This window comes from Portunus trituberculatus, chromosome 46 (genome assembly GCF_017591435.1).
Source record: "Portunus trituberculatus isolate SZX2019 chromosome 46, ASM1759143v1, whole genome shotgun sequence".
NCBI lineage: Eukaryota > Metazoa > Arthropoda > Malacostraca > Decapoda > Portunidae > Portunus > Portunus trituberculatus.
This window is the reverse complement of record NC_059300.1, coordinates 29,934,835-29,952,848: the sequence shown is the minus strand read 5'-3', so window position 1 is coordinate 29,952,848 and position 18,014 is coordinate 29,934,835. Positions and strand designations below refer to the sequence as shown.

At 44.4% G+C, this 18,014-nt stretch overlaps 1 protein-coding gene and 1 long non-coding RNA gene across 2 annotated transcripts; both read left to right on the top strand.

The window, feature by feature from the left end:
• The first annotated feature begins 13,911 nt into the window (after positions 1–13,911).
• LOC123520153 lies at positions 13,912–14,836 on the top strand. Its single transcript, XR_006679183.1, has 2 exons — positions 13,912–14,381; positions 14,798–14,836. It is a non-coding gene; the product is annotated as an uncharacterized LOC123520153 (long non-coding RNA).
• A 2,501-nt stretch (positions 14,837–17,337) lies between these two features.
• LOC123519797 (protein GVQW3-like) lies at positions 17,338–17,751 on the top strand. Its single transcript, XM_045281314.1, has one exon. The coding sequence runs from the start codon at positions 17,338–17,340 to the stop codon at positions 17,749–17,751; it is 414 nt and encodes a 137-aa protein (XP_045137249.1).
• The last annotated feature ends 263 nt before the right edge of the window (positions 17,752–18,014 follow it).

Genomic DNA, 18,014 nt, shown 5'->3' with positions numbered 1-18,014 from the left:
ATTTTTTGTACATTATATCAATTTCAACCCATAATTTCTCTTTACAGTTTTTATCATTCTTTTGCATTTTATTTTATTTATTTATTTATTTATTATTTTTATCCCCGAAGTACTGGCTTTACATTTATGCACTGAATGAATGAATCCACGTCAAACATCGTGTAAACTCAGTGGTACCACGGGGAGCGTCGCAGCGGCGACGTCCCATAATATGACATGTGACACCCTGCCATAGAACTGTACCTATGTATTTTCCCCTCACAATCGGCGCGACGCGGCAGTGCGGGGACTGTGCGGCGGGAACGTCAACGGCGGCGCCCCAGTAGTGTGACAATCCTCATTGGTTTGTGTGCGATATCATCATGTGCTACGTCGCCGCATAGTGTGACACTATAGTCCAGTGTTTTAGGTTGGCTCATAGATCCTCCCAACACAGATTCCGCCCCCTGGCTCCACTCTGTCTCCACTGTTCGTTTAAGTCTCCCCTGATGAGCGATATGCATGAAGGCTTCTCCCATGTATCTTTTCTCCAAATTATAAACAGTATGCTTTGTTTACATTCATGGTATCCTTTAGTATTTTGAATTTCTTGTTATCTTACTAAGAAATATGTTGCATCATTTTGCGTTAGGGACAACAATAAAATCAATAAACATACGAATTTAATTTACTTCAAAACAAAACGAAACCGGGTTTTAGATATGGCTGGATGAATTTTATTCACGCCTCCTTAACGAACAGTCTTTAAATTAGGTTCATTTACCACCTACAATGAACATCTACGTACTAAACTTTTCTGTCTGACACCGATATAGACACCACTTTTTTTTTTTTTTTTTTATTACGTGGGGTTAGAACTTCGAAGTTACTTATACAAATGTACAAAGGCGGGTTCACACGTGCCAGTTTAGGACTGAAATTATAAGTCGCTAGTATCGACTGAACCCTATTAGTTGGAAAACGTCACAAATAGCAACTGGAGAGTATCGACTATAAAAAAAAAAAAATAGTTTATACCTTTGCGGGAAGTGAATGTAAACAAACAGCTGCCTGCCAAGATGTCTTCCTCCACTGACGATGCTGAAATGGTGGTTGATCTTTTGGCGTACCGGAAGAGTCAACGGAAAAGAAAATGTCCGTGGATACGTCCCTGGCTAAATAGAAGGAAAGAAAGGAGTGTCTACCACATACTAATCTTAAGAAGACTATGCACAATTGCGATCAAATTAATCTTAACAAGTCTTCAATCCTTACCTTCAACAACATCCTGCATTGAGGGAAACACTTCTTGGAGTGTGGCAGCTATTTAGTCGAACGACGATTTGCGGAAGCTTTTTTTTTTATTGTATAATTAATTTCTGAGGTCCCAGATGTGTTCTTTTTCCCTCACCAACTCTTAACATCTTCTCTGCACCTGGAGACCACATTTTCAAAGCTTACTCCGTGACGTCACAACGTAAATGAAGTCGCAAATCGACTAAACAAGACCAACATGTTTGTCTTGTTTTTCGACTGGTTTATCCAGTCGCTAGACACTGATTTTCAGTTGGAAACTACCGACTTGCACTTATAAAAATGTTATGCCGGGAAGAACCTCTTGAGATGACTTGACGGGAGTTATTTGTCATAAGCCCCGTCACTCAATGATGGGGGGGAGGGGGGGAGGCGAAGTGTGTCCCAGCTTGCACCCTGCCGCAGGTGGGCAGAGTCTAGTGTAACCTTGTTCTGTATGCTGCATGACTTAAGGATACCAGACGCACGTACAAAATTGTTGCAGATGCCTTCTCGGGATTCCACTAGATGAATCTGGTTGTGGAAAGTCGGCGGCTGACTACATTTGTAATGCCCTGGGACCAGTTCTTATACAGAAGGACGCCCATGGAACATTGCTCAACATCTGATGTGTATAATAGGTGCTTCGTCGATACCATTTAGGATATATCATGTAAATATAAGTGCGTAGATGACACTCCCCTCTATGATGCCTGTGTGGAGGACGCTTTCTGGCACATATATGAGTTCCTAGACATGTGCCAGAGCTGGGATCACCTTGAAACCAGAGAAGTTTTAGTTTTGCTGCAGAGGAGTTGAGTTTGTTGGCTTCCACTTGGGATAGGATCACTAACAGCCCATGTGTGAACGTTTAGTAGCCATCAGGGACTTTTCCATGCCAAACCAGCTGACCATCACTCACATCAGATTTTGGCACGGCATGGTCAGTCAACTGGTGCTGTTTCTCATTACAACGCTTGTCACGGAGCCATTCCGAGAGCTTCTCAGGAGGCCAGCTGACAAGCGAATATATTGGGATGACCAACTGAAACAGAAGTTCCACCAGGCACAGGCTACACTCTGCCAGCTGACCAAGTATAGCCTCGTATACTATTATAGATCCCAGCCTACAGCAGTCATGATGGACTGGTCCAAAGAAAAGATTGGGTTTGTGGTATTGCAGCAGCACTGCACTTGTACCAGATTCCTCAAGTGTTCGTTTGGTAATACCTGCCTCCCTCCGTCACAAAGTTGCTTCCAGCCTCCACGCAAGGCACCAGGGGATTGATTCCATGCTATGAAGGGCCAGCCAGTCAGTATATTGACCAGGCATGGAGAGTGATGTTCAGTACCACCACAATCTGTGCCAGGATTGAGAAGCATACCCTATCACTGCCCCCGGAGTCGCTGATCATCACCCCACTGCCAGATTACTCATTTCAGCGAGTTGTCACTGATATGGTTTGGAACTTGCCCTCTTTCCAAATGACGCCAGCTCTGGCATGATCATCACGTGTTTGAGGAGGCTGTACGAGCTGGGGATCGACTGAGATCTTCACTGAGGGGGGCACTAACTTGGCCAGTGCCAAGATGGCCACGTTTCTGAGAACGTCGGGGGTAAAGGCACGACTCTCCTGTGCACACTTTCCTCAGTCAAACAGCAGAGCTTAGGCAGCCATCAAAGCTGCCAAGAGGCTCTTAAGGAGTAACGCTGGCCAGGGGAGCAGTCTAGATAACTACTGGGCGTCAAAGGCTCTCCTCCAATATCTTGATATTCCTCTGAGGGATGGGGATAAATCTCCACCACAGCTGGCAACTGACCGCCAGTTGCTAAACAGTGTGCCCATGGCGAGATAGTAGTATTACAAGATAGTATTACAAGATCCACCAACACTGAAAGAAGAACCTGAGGCAAAGGGAGCAAGCAATGGTGAAAGCTCATGATGATATTTTCCTAGTGAGAGATGGAGTACAGCATATCCTGCCATGAGCCGGGCATGCAAGTGTGGGATGTAAGACGCAGACAGTAAAGTGTGGGATAGGACTGAGATCTTTATAGAAGGCAGCCCACTTAAGCAGTACCTAGTGAAGCGAGCTGGCGGCAGATGGATCTCCATATGCAATAGATGCCACCTACAGAAAATGCAGCCTCTCACACCTGCAAGTTCAGCACCAGGTTCCAGCGAGGACAGATCAGGTGACGCACAAAAGCCACCTGGTCATAACTCGACTACCGAGAGCATCGTGCCAGGACTGCGAGATGTAGTTACAGCTCATTCATCGTGTGCAGTAAGGATGATCTGTTTTTGTAAACCTAGTTTTGTCTTATTATTTTTCTTTATTTTTTTCATACTCTGGTGTTTTGCTGTTGCTATTGTTTCTATTAATATCCTTTTATTTTTTATCACATGTTGTGTTCGTTTATTGTACACTTGCATTGCATCTATAACTGAGGAGGGTGATGTGTGATATGTTGGGCAAGCCGGCATCATTAGCTACGCGGCAGGCTTGGACAGTTGCGTGTGGAGCCACCCACTACTCAGCAAGGGCAATTCTTGTATGCTCTTCAATATACCCAAAGGAAGTTGGAGCTTTGTCCATCCATACCTTTAATAGTAGGTCAACGTACCACGTACTGTGCTGTGCTAGGACCCAAAAGTTATATTTTGATTTCTTAAAACACCAGCACACCCAACAGTGTGTTGAACAGAACGTGGCCGAGGAGTGTACAGGAAGAGAATTGAAGAAGGAAGAGATAAAGGAGAAAAAAATGAGGAGAGAGAGAGAGAGAGAGAGAGAGAGAGAGAGAGAGAGAGAGGTGGGGGATTATGAAGGAGGTTTATCACTGTTGTAATGTGTTTGCGTAATACCATTAAGTATGATGGTCGATATAATTTGTTCAAACTTTGAATAGTAAAGGCGGTTTGATAGGTTAATGTGATCAATTATAATTCTAACCGAATAACTGATTATTTATAAATTCCAGAAAAACAGTGGAGAGGGAGAGAGAGAGAGGAGGAGGTCAAATTTACTGTTTTCCATTAATTTCTTCATTTCTGCGTCCGAACCAGGTGACACTTGAGCAAGACCTTGGATTGTGGGATTTTTCATGCTGATACATCATGAAGTTACAGCACCTGCCCCCCTCCTCTCTCTCTCTCTCTCTCTCTCATAAATAAATCGTTAATCGCCCTTAATTAAGACACTGTGTGTGTGTGTGTGTGTGTGTGTGTGTGTGTGTGTGTGTGTGTGTGTGTGTGTGTGTGTGTGTGTGTGTGTGTGTGTGTGTGTGTGTGTACAGTAATATTTCTTTGGGTATGATTACTAGCTGACTCACTGAACGAGAATGAACGAAGAAGCTCTCTAGATTTGAGGACCAATTGACCTGCAAGCACCCATAATAACAAAGATTCTAAGATTTCATCTTAAATATACATCTTACCTCTTAAGTAGTCTTAAATCTTAGTCTTGGTCTGGGCCTGGATGCCTTAATTGGAAATCATAAATCATAGTATGAAACGGTGTAGAAGCAAACCAGTAAAGTTTTACATGTATTAATTTCGTGGTTTTAATGTCGTTTTCAACAGTTTTCTCGCCGAATTTATAACAATAATAATATGAACATATTTTCAGGGATTTGAGTGCATGATTCCGTTTATTTTTACTGAAAACATAGATCCCACGCAAGGCGCAAGTATTTGATCTCATTGTTTACTGTTTGTCCCGCCAATTTTGAGAAACGTCTCTCTTTCTCCATTACACTTGTCTCCCCCCTGATTCCTGGTTCCATCACACCTGTCTCCCTGTCTCTATCACACTTGTCTCTCTGACTTAATCACACCCGTCTCCTTGTTTCCATCACACTTGTCTCTTTGGCTCCATCACACCTGTCTTCATCATACTTAATTGTCTCCTTGGTTCCATCCAACCTGTCTCCCTGTGTCCATTACACTTGTTTCCTTGGTTCCATCACACCTGTCTCCACACCTGCCTCCCTGTTTCAATCACACTTAATTGTCTCTTTGGCTCCATCACACTTAATTGTCTCTTTGGCTCCATCACGCTTGTCTCCCTGTCTCCATCACACTTGTCTCTTTGGCTCCATCACACTTGTCTCCCTGTCTCCATCACACTTGTCTCCCTGTCTCCATCACACCTGTCTCCCTGTCTCCATCACACTTGTCTTCCTGTCTCCATCACACCTGCCTCCCTGTTTCAATCACACTTAATTGTCTCTTTGGCTCCATCACACTTAATTGTCTCTTTGGCTCCATCACGCTTGTCTCCCTGTCTCCATCACACTTGTCTCTTTGGCTCCATCACACCTGTCTCCCTGTCTCCATCACACCTGTCTCCCTGTCTCCATCACACTTGTCTCCCTGTCTCCATCACACTTGTCTCCCTGTCTCCATCACACTTGTCTCCCTGTCTCCATCACACTTGTCTCCCTGTCTCCATCACATCACACTTGTCTCCCTGTCTCCATCACACTTGTCTCCCTGTCTCCATCACACTTGTCTCCCTGTCTCCATCACACTTGTCTCCCTGTCTCCATCACACTTGTCTCCCTGTCTCCATCACACTTGTCTCCCTGTCTCCATCACACCTGTCTCCATCCACTGTCTCCATCACACTTGTCTCCCTGTCTCCATCACACTTGTCTCCCTGTCTCCATCACACTTGTCTCCCTGTCTCCATCACACCTGTCTCCCTGTCTCCATCACACTTGTCTCCCTGTCTCCATCACACTTGTCTCCCTGTCTCCATCACACTTGTCTCCCTGTCTCCATCACACTTGTCTCCCTGTCTCCATCACACTTGTCTCCCTGTCTCCATCACACTTGTCTCCTCTCACACCTGTCTCCCTGTCTCCATCACACTTGTCTCCCTGTCTCCATCACACTTGTCTCCCTGTCTCCATCACACCTGTCTCCCTGTCTCCATCACACCTGTCTCCCTGTCTCCATCACACTTGTCTCTTTGGCTGCATCACACTTGTCTCCCTGTCTCCATCACACTTGTCTCCCTGTCTCCATCACACTTGTCTCTTTGGCTCCATCACACCTGTCTCCATCACATTTGTCTCCATGTCTCCATCACACCTGTCTCTAACCTTGTGACATAGTTACAAGTGCCAAGACAGGGGTAATCTTGTTCCAATATCTCCGCTGATTGTCTTGTCTCCCTGTCTCCATCACACTTGTCTCCCTGTCTCCATCACACCTGTCTCCCTATCTCCATCACACTTGTCTCTTTGGCTCCATCACACCTGTCTCCCTGTCTCCATCACACTTGTCTCTTTGGCTCCATCACACTTGTCTCCCTGTCTCCATCACACTTGTCTCCCTGTCTCCATCACACTTGTCTCCCTGTCTCCATCACACTTGTCTCTTTGGCTCCATCACACTTGTCTCCCTGTCTCCATCACACTTGTCTCCCTATCTCCATCACACTTGTCTCTTTGGCTCCATCACACCTGTCTCCATCACACTTGTCTCCCTGTCTCCATCACACCTGTCTCCCTGTCTCCATCACACCTGTCTCCCTGTCTCCATCACACCTGTCTCCCTGTCTCCATCACACTTGTCTCCCTGTCTCCATCACACCTGTCTCCCTGTCTCCATCACACTTGTCTCCCTGTCTCCATCACACCTGTCTCTAACCTTGTGACATAGTTACAAGTGCCAAGACAGGGGTAATCTTGTTCCAATATCTCCGCTGATTGTCTAAACTCGTCAACATTGTGGGAACATGGCTGTATATACCAAAACATGGTCCCCAACAGTTTTTATTATTAATTTAACGATAAATATCAGTAATGACTTAATAATGTCCTTTGAGACAATAATGCACAGTGGTACCTTGAGATAAGAGTTTAATTCATTCAATGATGGAGCTCATTTCTCAAAACAAAATTTCCCAATGAATTGTATTTAAATGTCATTAATCTTTTCCAGCCTCCCCCCAAAAAGAGCACCCCAATTATTTTTTTATGTAATTTAGATTAGAAAAGGTATTTATAAATAACAAATATTGTATAAAAACATAAGGATAGAATATAAATGGATAAACTACTTCTAAAAAGTATATTTATCTCAGATGGCTACATTCCATGGGACGTTACCCTGCCACATCTCCACCCCCCTCACTTGGGACAGTCAGTCAGCTGGAGTGCACAATTATAGCCACCTACAGGAGATTGGCTGTTCTAATAATCAAAGAGGAGCTTGTTGACGAACCTGTAAACATTATTCATAGAATATCTCAGCTAAGGCACCAACTAGTGGCAGCACCCTGAAACACAACTCATATCTCAAAATTTTGCTTGTATCTCAAAACAAAAAAATGGACCAATTCGTGGCTTCTCAAAAACTTGTATCTCAAAGTATTACTACATTATTATAAATAACTGCCAAGAGGGGTGCAATAATTTTTCCCCTAAACTCAAAGAAACCTTTTCCTGCATGGCCTTCATGTGTCAGGCATAATCTTCTCTTATTTATCATGTTTCTTTTGTTTGGATACACTGTCTAACTATTTCCAAAAATAGTAATATGATGTCAAATTAATTTAGATAAAAGGAAATTATGTCAGGAATAACTAGAATATGGCTCAAGTTGTCACAAGGTGTTCCCCGTGTGTACAGCCAACATGATGTATCTTTGACTTACCTGTATAGTACATACCAAGTATGGAGGATTGCATTCAGCTGACATTTAGTTCAGCAGTCATGTTCACTTTATTTGATTTTTACATTACACGATCCCTTCAGGAACATATCTCTTGTATGATTTAAGAAATCCCTGTATGTACATACTAAAGTGTTTGGATTAGCTGCTCCAAGCCAATGTTTCGCTACCAAAAAAATGTCTGAGTATCTGCTCAGCACACCATGATTTAGCTTGTACTTTATCAAATGAAATAGCCAGTTTTTGCATGACAAAGTGGTATTTCCTGCATAATAAAAAATAATTAGGTTCCAATGAAAAACTGAGTAAAAACGTAAATAGATGAACAACTGCATGGGGTTCACTATATTTGCATGCAAAATGAAATATAACCAATCAAAATCCAGGGTAGTAAAGGACAAATTTTGTAAAAGTGAAATATGATATTTTGTAATGGTACCATGTCAGGGAATACCTGTATGTAGTGTGTATAAAACTACATTTAATTTTTGACTGGTATTTAATGTGCAGTATTTTATAATAACCATATTCCTCAATGAACCTCTTGCTACTAGCAGATTTTAATTTTTGACTGGTATTTAATGTGCAGTATTTTATAATAACCATATTCCTCCATGAACCTCTTGCTACTAGCAGATTTTAATGTTATTTTTGTTATTGGACTTCTTGTATTGACAGGTGCCTCTATACCCTTTGGCATTGCCTCTGGTGGTTGGAGGAATGTGCATCATAGCCGGTCTTTCATCACTGGAGGAATGTGCATCATAGCCGGTCTTTCATCACTCTTACTTCCTGAAACCAAAGGAGCAAAGCTGCCAGATCTGATTGAAGAGGTGAAAAGCAAATGCTCAAAGGTGGTATACTGAAAGTAAAAAAGGAAAAGGACTTAGAAGTGATGGAAGAAAACAATCAACTGGTAAGCCATATTGATAGAATTTTCAGAGACATATAATTTGCTAAGGAATATTGGAGCAGCATTTCACTACATGGACAAAGAAATTATGAAGAAATTGATAAGTACTATAATAAGACCAAGATTGGAATATGCAGGAGTAGTGTGGACCCCTCATAAAAAGAAACACATAAGGAAGTTGGAGACTACAAAAAATGGCTACAAGAATGGTTCCAGAATTTGAAGGGATGACATATGAGGAGAGACTAAAGGCTATGGATCTTCCAACCCTGGAACAGAGAAGGGAGAGAGGGGATCTGATACAAGTTTATAAATTGATCAACGGAATGGACCAAGTGGATAATGAGAAACTGATCCTGAGAGAAGAATATGACATTCGAAGCACAAGATCACATAGTACTCGTAAAAAGCTGAGAAAGGGAAGATATCTGAGAGATGTTAAAAAAATATAGTTTCCCCACAAAGATGTGTTGAGACGTGGAACAGTTTGAGTGAAGAAGTGGTGTCAGCAACGAGTGTGCATAGTTTTAAAGAAAAATTGGATAAGTGTAGATATGGAGACGGGGCCACATGAGCATAAAGCCCAGGCCCTGTAAAACTACAACTAGGTACACACACACAAACACACACACACACACACACACTGTAAGAGGGCTGAGAGAAACACAGAGGAAGTGCGTGTCCTTTACTGAGAGTCCCGAGGACAACTGCCTCCGAGTACAAAGGGGCGACGTGATGCCGGTGTGACCGGTCCAACATATCGTACATCCTACATCTCACCCCTAAGATAATACAATGGGCATGAAAATGAACAGTGTAGGATCTGACAAAATAAATATGGAGATTTCTTTGAACATCAGTAAGACAGACCCGTACACAAGAAAATAAACAAAGCAACAAAAAAGAAAAAGAACACAATGATTCCTGTGAAGCACCCATGCATGCAGACACACAAGCACCCATGCACGCGCACACACACACACACACAACATTCATTGTGAGAACGTGCCAGAGACGTAGTCTGCCATCCATGGCGGTTGCCTGATGCGTCTTGTCGGGCAGGACACGGTGTCCTGTTGAGCAGTGGGGCAGGGCTCAGGTGGGGAAGGGGAGCCAGTGGTGCCCGCTGGGGCCAGCAAAGCACCTCGGATGGGTCGCAAATGCCGGCGGTTGCGTAATGTGAGCCGCCCACTCCCTTCTAGCTTGAGTGTGTACTGACGGTGCGGCCGCACTTCAGTGACAACACCACGCCTGTCTTGGCGTCCCCTGCCTGTCGATCCATGCCTCCTGCTGCCGGGCTGCTTCACGCTCTCTTGCCCGTAGTGCCTGCCGCCAACATATGTCCACCTTGTAGTGCTGGTGGTGCACTGGCACACCATTGCGTAGCTGCCTGCCCATGGCCAGTTGAGCTGGTGACTTGTTTACGCCCCGCAGAGGCGTGTTTAGGTACTGGAGCAAAGCCACTGCAGCTCTGTCAGCGTTCAGGCTTCTCCCAGCTCCCGTGTTGGCACGCAGCAGCCTCTTAGCGGACTTTACGGCAGCCTCAGCCCGCCCATTTGACTGTGGGAAGTGAGCAGAGGCGACTCTATGCTCCACTCCTCACCTCCCAAAGAAGTTGCACATCTCATCACTGGTTAGATTGGTACCCCATCCATGGAGACTGACTCAGGGGCACCCCACCGACTGTAGTATCGCCTCAGCACAGATGCAAGCTTGCTGGAAGTGGCGCTGCTGACGAAGTGTGCTATTTCAAGCCAGCCGGTGAGTCTGTCAGCATAAGCCAGGTACACCTGACCCTCAAGCTGGAGCAGGTCAGCCACGGTGTGTTGGAAGGGGTACTGGGGTTGGGGTGAGGGGCTCGGCGGGCTGCGAGGGTGAGTGTGCGTTGCAGACAGAGCAGGAGTCTCTGTGGTGCTGTAGATCGCCTTCCATGCCCGGCCAATACACAGCCTGCCTAGCCCTCCTCCTTAACATCCCGTCCACCCCTTGGTGACCAGCGTGAAGGTTTGCCGCCACAGTGTCTCAGCGCCGCTGGTATCACCAGACGCACTGCCCCCAGCTCATAGGTGTAAGTCACCAGGCCTTGCAACACCGCCAGCCTGTCCCTCACTGCATAGAACTGACGCAAACAGGCCACCACCTGCACCCGGTGTGGGTTCCAGTCCCCTGCTGTTACCTTCACGACGAGCAGCTGATAGTCTGGGTCCTGCGCGGCTGCCTGCACCACCGTCGCGCTGTCCATCACAATCTGCTCGTCACTGTCGAGTGCCGCTACCGTCGCAGTTGTTACTGCTACCTCCACAGAGCTGGCCTGCTCTTCATCCACAACGTCTGGTGGTGCACAGAGTGCAGGGTAGCGAGATAAAAAATCTGCGGCGTTGTTGCGCTTGCCGGGCAAGTACATATTTGATCTGGAACCTATACTGCAGCGTCTTCTCCTTCAGGGCAGACAGCCTCGGGTTGACCATGTCCTTTAGCTCCCTGTCTCCCAAGAGCTTCACCAACGGGCGGTGGTCAGTCACGATCAGCAGATTTGGGCACCCGAGAAGAAACAGGCGGGCTTTGCGGAGGCACCACACTACAGCCAGAGCCTCGCCCTCCACTGGTGCGTAGCCTGCTTCCGCGGGCATCAGGTGACGGCTGCCACACAACGCACCACCCACTCTTACAGCAGAATGGGCAGAATGGGGCGTCTTTAATGGGGCAGGAACAGTGTTGCTGCAGAACCACAAAGTCAATGCCCACTTTGCTCCAGTCCATCGCCACCACCATAGGCCTGTTCTTGTCATAGAATGTAAGTCCCTCCTTCGCTAACTTGCTGATGACTTCCTTCGCCTGTACAAACTTGTCTTGCAGGTTGTCGTCCCAGTATACCTTCTTTCCTTGTGGTTTTCGCAGGAGCTCCCTGAATGGCTCCATGATCGGAGCAGTGGCCAGGAAGGGCGCTAGCTGGTTAACAAAGCTGTGCCAGGAGCGGATGTCTGTCAGGGAGGGCTGAGGAGGCATGTCAAAGCTCCTCAAGGCAGCCAGCCTCTCCTCTGTGGGCTTGTAAGTGTCCCACCCTATGTGGAACCCAACGAAGTCCACCTGCCTCCTGCAGAGCTTGAACTTTTCTGGCTTCAAGGTCACACCCTTCCTTGCACACGTTTCCAGCAAATCATAAGCATGCCAGAAAGCATCCTTCACACTTGAATCATACAACACTATGCACTTGAACTTCCTGGGGATCCCTGCAATGGCGACGTCGTATCTCCTGGTGTAGGCGTCTGGGGCGGCACAGTGCCCATGGGAGTCCTGCAGTATCTATACCTGCTCCACGGGGTGATAAACTTGGTGAGTTTCTTGCTGTCTTCATGCAGCTTTACTTGGTGGAACCCCCAGTGCGCATCAGCGACGGTCTTGTACGTGCGATGGGGAATGCCAGACACCATATCAAACGGGTGTGGGGGTGTGGTGTGTCTCTCTCCTGCAGGCCATGTTGAGTTTCTGTTAGTCAATGGTGCACCTCGGCTGGCCCAATTTCTTGGCTACCACCACCATCCTGGCACACCACTCTGTTGCTTCACCCACTGGTACAGGCTCTAGAATCCCTTTTCTGACATCCTCATCCAGCTGCCTCTTCACCTCTGTCTCCCAGTGTCGCGGCACCAAAGCAGGCACGTGGCAGGCGTGGGGTTTGGTGCCTGGGAGGAGGTGGATTACGTGCGGTTCGCCTTCCATTACTGGCAGAGGGCTTCTGTCGGTGTTAAACGTTGAGCCAGAGAAGTGATGGAGAAGCCACTCCTCCAGACATGACGCATTTTCTTCCACAGGCTGGAAGGGGACAGTAGCAGGCCATGGAGGTGTGCAGTCAGCTGGGGTGGAGGCGGCAGCATTGCCCACGTCAGCCAATGCCACAGTTGCCAGCTGGTGTGGGAAGTCAGCATGCACCAGGCCCAGGTCCTTGCAGGCTTGTAAGGAGATGTGGCATCGGGAAGCGGTCCTCAAGACAAACACATCTTGTGCCGTGGCCCTGTTGCCGTGCCGCATGAGGCACGGGAATGCGCCCATGGGCTCAAGGCTCACGTTTGCCACATCGCGGAGGTTGCCGCGACGCTCTAGTGACGCCGTCTTGATGCCCAACACTGCCAGCAGGCCTGGCCCCGCCACACACACCTGCGCCCCTGTGTCCAGTACCACTTGGATCCTGGCCGAAGTCCCCTCCTTCCGCGTATCGTTGACGGTTATCCAGCGGAGTGTCATAGGGGTCAGTATTGGCACCGATACTTTTCCTCATTTATATTAATGACATGCCAGAAGGTGTGAACAGCTACATAAATATGTTTGCAGATGATACAAAACTGTGCAGTTATAAAGCAAATAGAGGATTGTGAAATACTGCAAGAAGACCTAAATAAGATCTGTAAATGGAGTAAAAAGTGGGAAATGGAATTCAACATGAACAAAAGCCATGTCATGGAAATGGGAAAGAGTGAAAGACAACCCATGGGAATCTACAAGATGGGAGATGGAGTAGAACTGGAGAAAGTAAAAAAGGAAAAGGACTTAGGAGTGACGATGGAAGAAAACAATCAACCAGTAAGCCATATTGATAGAATTTTTAGAGAAACATATAATTTGCTAAGGAATATTGGAGTAGCATTTCACTACATGGACAAAGAAATGATGAAGAAATTGATAAGTACTATAATAAGACCCAGATTGGAATATGCAGGAGTAGTATGGACCCCTCATAAAAAGAAACACATAAGGAAGTTGGAGAGACTATAAAAAATGGCTACAAGAATGGTTCCAGAATTTGAAAGGATGACATATGAGGAGAGACTAAAGGCTATGGATCTACTAACCCTGGAACAAAGAAGGGAGAGAGGAGATCTGATACAAGTTTATAAATTGATCAACAAAATGGACCAAGTGGATGATAATGAGAAACTAATCCTGAGAGAAGAATATGACATCCGAAGCACAAGATCGCATAGTAAAAAGCTAAGAAAAGGAAGATGTCTGAGAGATGTTAAAAAATATAGTTTCCCGCAAAGATGTATTGAGACGTGGAACAGTTTAAATGAAGAAGTAGTGTCTGCAACGAGTGTGCATACTTTTAAAGTAAGATTGGATAAGTGTAGATGTGGAGACGGGGCCACACAAGCATAAAGCCCGATGAAATGATGAAGTGTATGAAAGGAATGACCTAAAATAGAAATGAACACCTTCATTCAAGAATCTGGAAAATAACACCCAAGCACAGAGGTGCTTCACCTAGAATGATCAAGTTCGCTGCTGCCACTGCAGTTGCAACATACAATGCTGGGTATGAAGGTGGCTTCTTCAGTTTGCTTCTGAACACTGAATTTACTTCATCTATGCAAGCATATCTACAAAGAAAGGACAAGGATACGGACACACCAGTAAGAAGATGAAGCAGAAGTTTGTTCGCAAGAGCCAGGTAGACTACGCAGCTGGGTTATTCTGAGGTCTGGCCAACAAGAAACGCTGCTTCTCAAAATGTAAGTTATTGTTCTTTAATTTGTAACTGTAGATGCAATTCTCAACTGATTTACTTAATTTTTGTGGCATTTCATTCATAAATAAATTTTCTATAAAATGTAGTTTCCAGAATTTGTCTTTCAGTTAAATATATTTTTAATTTTTGCAATATTGCAAAGAAACTATATTTTCATGGAATGTCATTTTCAACCTTTTTTTTTCTGCTTTAGTTAATCAGTTTTTGAAAATTAAGAACTACAAATTAATAAGCACCTTTTCATCTATTCACACAAAGAAATTCACAGTGATAAAGTAAATACAAGTCAAGTTATACGACATTAAAACACGTCCGTTTTTAGTCATAATTTACGCAACATTAATAATTTTTTATCTCTTGTTTTTTCATATATCGTCCTACGACTACACACGTAAGTAGGTATAAAACCATGATCTCAGTAAAATTTCATAATAATCAGACCATTTTTTCACTTTCCACCCAAAATTGAGCCAATTATCACATTTAAACACATTTATCACATTTGAACAAAATTTATGAGAGAGAGAGAGAGAGAGAGAGAGAGAGAGAGAGAGAGAGAGAGAGAGAGAGAGACGGACAGACAGACAGACAGTGAGGAGGGGGAGGTCTTGATTGACTGACAGGCAGATTCTTTTCTCAAATTTTAATAATTCATAGATGATAGAAATATATTTGTATTAAATGTAAATTCTCTATGTAGAGAGAGAGAGAGAGAGAGAGAGAGAGAGAGAGAGAGAGAGAGAGAGAGAGAGAGAGAGAGAGAGGTGTGTGGGGAAACACGGTTCCCATTGACACATAGGCTCTAACCACATAATTTGCCCAGGACAAGGTTTGGCAGTGCTGCAGGCCAGGAAATCCCCGAAAAAGCCAATGCCTGAACGATCTTCATAAAATGGTCAGACTATAAAATAGTAGGTACTTATTGCATACCAGTACACTTTTTAGCTCAATTATGCTTTACAGCTACCTGAACTACTTTTTAACTTAACACACACCTGTACAGCTTTTTTAGACCAACTATGCTTTCAAGCTACCTGAACTACTTTTTAAGTTAACAGGACTGCAGAGCTCAATGAAAAGATTTGGCACAGTGTTAAAAGTATCAAGATATGGTAAATTTGGGAAAATGTATTTTCTGAAGAAATATGCAAGACCATTCCATAATACCTGTATGAAAGGGTGGCCTTGATGCTCCAGCTTGGTCTATTAGATGCTTGCAGTCTAGTTCTGTGTTTCTTTCTACACACAAGCCTGTTTTAACTCTGATAGTCAATCCAAGTTCATGTGCATCTGGTCTCTGCTGATCAGAGCACATTAAATAATTAATTCACTTCTCTAGCATTGCAAAGTATGTAGTTTCTTTAGCATTTAAATTTATTTTATTTTATTTTATTTAGTACAGTCAAACATTGGACCACCTTACCTGTCTGATTCTCATTACAAGTAGAGAGAACATGGCAATCAAACAAAGCTACGAAATTCGGTAATTCCTGCATTAATTCAAGCCGTTTCATATCCAGCAGTTAATAAGACATAAAACCAACTCTGACAGATGCCCACAAATTCCAGAAGGGTGCACCATGATGCCACACATACTCTGAAACATTACCTTGAAAATTACTAAGAGCAAACAAAGCTACCATTATGTCTAGACAGTTTCACCAATTTTGAATTGTGTGAATACTTTTTGAACACTGCAATGTCTACAAACGGTGATCAAATTGTCCAGAACTGTGCATAAGAAGTAGCCACCACAACACTAATGTAGACAGATAAAGTATTAATAATAAATGTTCACAAGGAAACTATTTTTGTTCCATAATAACAGCATACAACAAACCTTTCAAAGTGGTACAGTATTTTATGGAGGTGCTGTGGTGACATGCGAGTCCATCTGTCCAATGCTTCGCTTTCACAAGTCATTTCAGTAACTAGTAGTAGGCCTGCAATATGAAAAGGAGCTTGAATTGAAAGGACCTCATATAAAAGAGCTTAAATATATAAAACAAATAGTACACACACACACACACACACACACTCGCCGTCGCTGAGAGAGGACGGCTCATCTCCGGCTGTGGACGGGAAGAAGGAAAATACCTATGGTGTTACAGGGCCCGGGTACCTCTAAGATAGTGTCCTGTTAATGTCCTACTGTCGCATAGTGTTAAAGTGAGGGATATGGAGAGTGGTCCCTGAGAGGAGAGTGTGGGCTGTGATTGTTTGGCCGTAATCAGCTGACGATAACAAATATGGCGTCTAGACAAGCCCAGGACTTTGCTTCAGTTTTATAACTACGCCAAGAGGACTGGAGAAATTAGATATGGATGCAAGAATTCAGGCACTGGAAAGTAAGTTCCTAAACATTTTGTCCATAGAAGAAAAACTGGATAGAGTTCTAGCCGAGAATGATTCGTTCAAAAAAGAGATCTATTTGTTAACGATAGCGAATAAAGAGCTATTGAAGGAAAAAGTAGAGATGGAGAAAGAAAACCAACAACTAAGGAATCAATGTAAAGAGATGAAGGCTAAACTCCTGGAAATGGAGATGAAAATATCCGAAGGGGACTTGAGGAAGGAGGAATGCCTTAATCTAATTGATACCAGGATGAAAGAAGTGAACCATGAACATCAGGAGGTACAAAGGTCCTTTAGGGAGATCGTTAAAAAGCAGGAAGAGGAAAATAAAGTGATTACGCAGAGTGAAATGGTAAAGGCACTAAAGGAAAATGAGTACGAGGTACGTTCAATAAGTAATGAGAAAATGTCAGGAGAGACATTAAATATGGTATGATCAAAATACTTTTTCATGGAGAAGTACACATACATATACTCTATAAAATTACCAACTGGCAACTTCCTATGTTTTGTGGTTTGTGTACAGCGGTGATTGTGGTGGAACCTGTCTGATCCGGTTTGCCGATCTCCGAGCACGTGTCACGATGCAAGGAAACATGGAGCAACGTTACGCCATCAAATTTTGTGTTAAACTTAAGAAAACAAAACAAGAAGCTTATGGATTGTTAAAAGAAGCCTATGGGGATGAAAGGATGAGCCAAGCAAGTTTCTACCGGTGGTTTAACAGATTTTCTGAAGGAAATGAACAAGTTGAAGATGAACCCAGATCTGGCGCACCAAAAAGTGCACGCAAGGAGGAAAACATTGAGGAAGTGCAAAGGTTAGTGATGCAAGACCGTCGAATATCTGTGAGGATGATATCTGAAGCTGTTGGCATTAGTACTGGCACAGTAGAGACAGTTCTGACCGAAGATCTGAAGCTTCACAAAGTCTGTGCCACGTTCGTGAAAGATCCTCTCCGACGACCAGAAGCAGTTTCGTGTGGAATGTTGCACTGACATTCTCGAAATGATAGAGGCTGATTCAGCTTTCCTGAATAAGGTAGTGACTTGTGATGAGAGATGGGTGTTCACCTATGACCCTGAGAGCAAACGGCAGAGTGCTCAGTGGAAGCACGCAAACTAGGCCCAAAAAGGCAAAGATGAGCAAGTCACAAGAGAAGGCCATGGTCATTCCTTTCTTTGACTCAGGGGCTCATTCACATTGAATGGGTTCCTCAGGGTCAGTCTGTCAATAAGGAATATTATCTTACTGTTCTGAA

Excerpts from the sequence above, each read along its gene's own strand:
- LOC123519797 (XM_045281314.1), top strand. The coding sequence starts at position 17,338 with ATGCAAGGAAACATGGAGCAACGTTACGCCATCAAATTTTGTGTTAAA.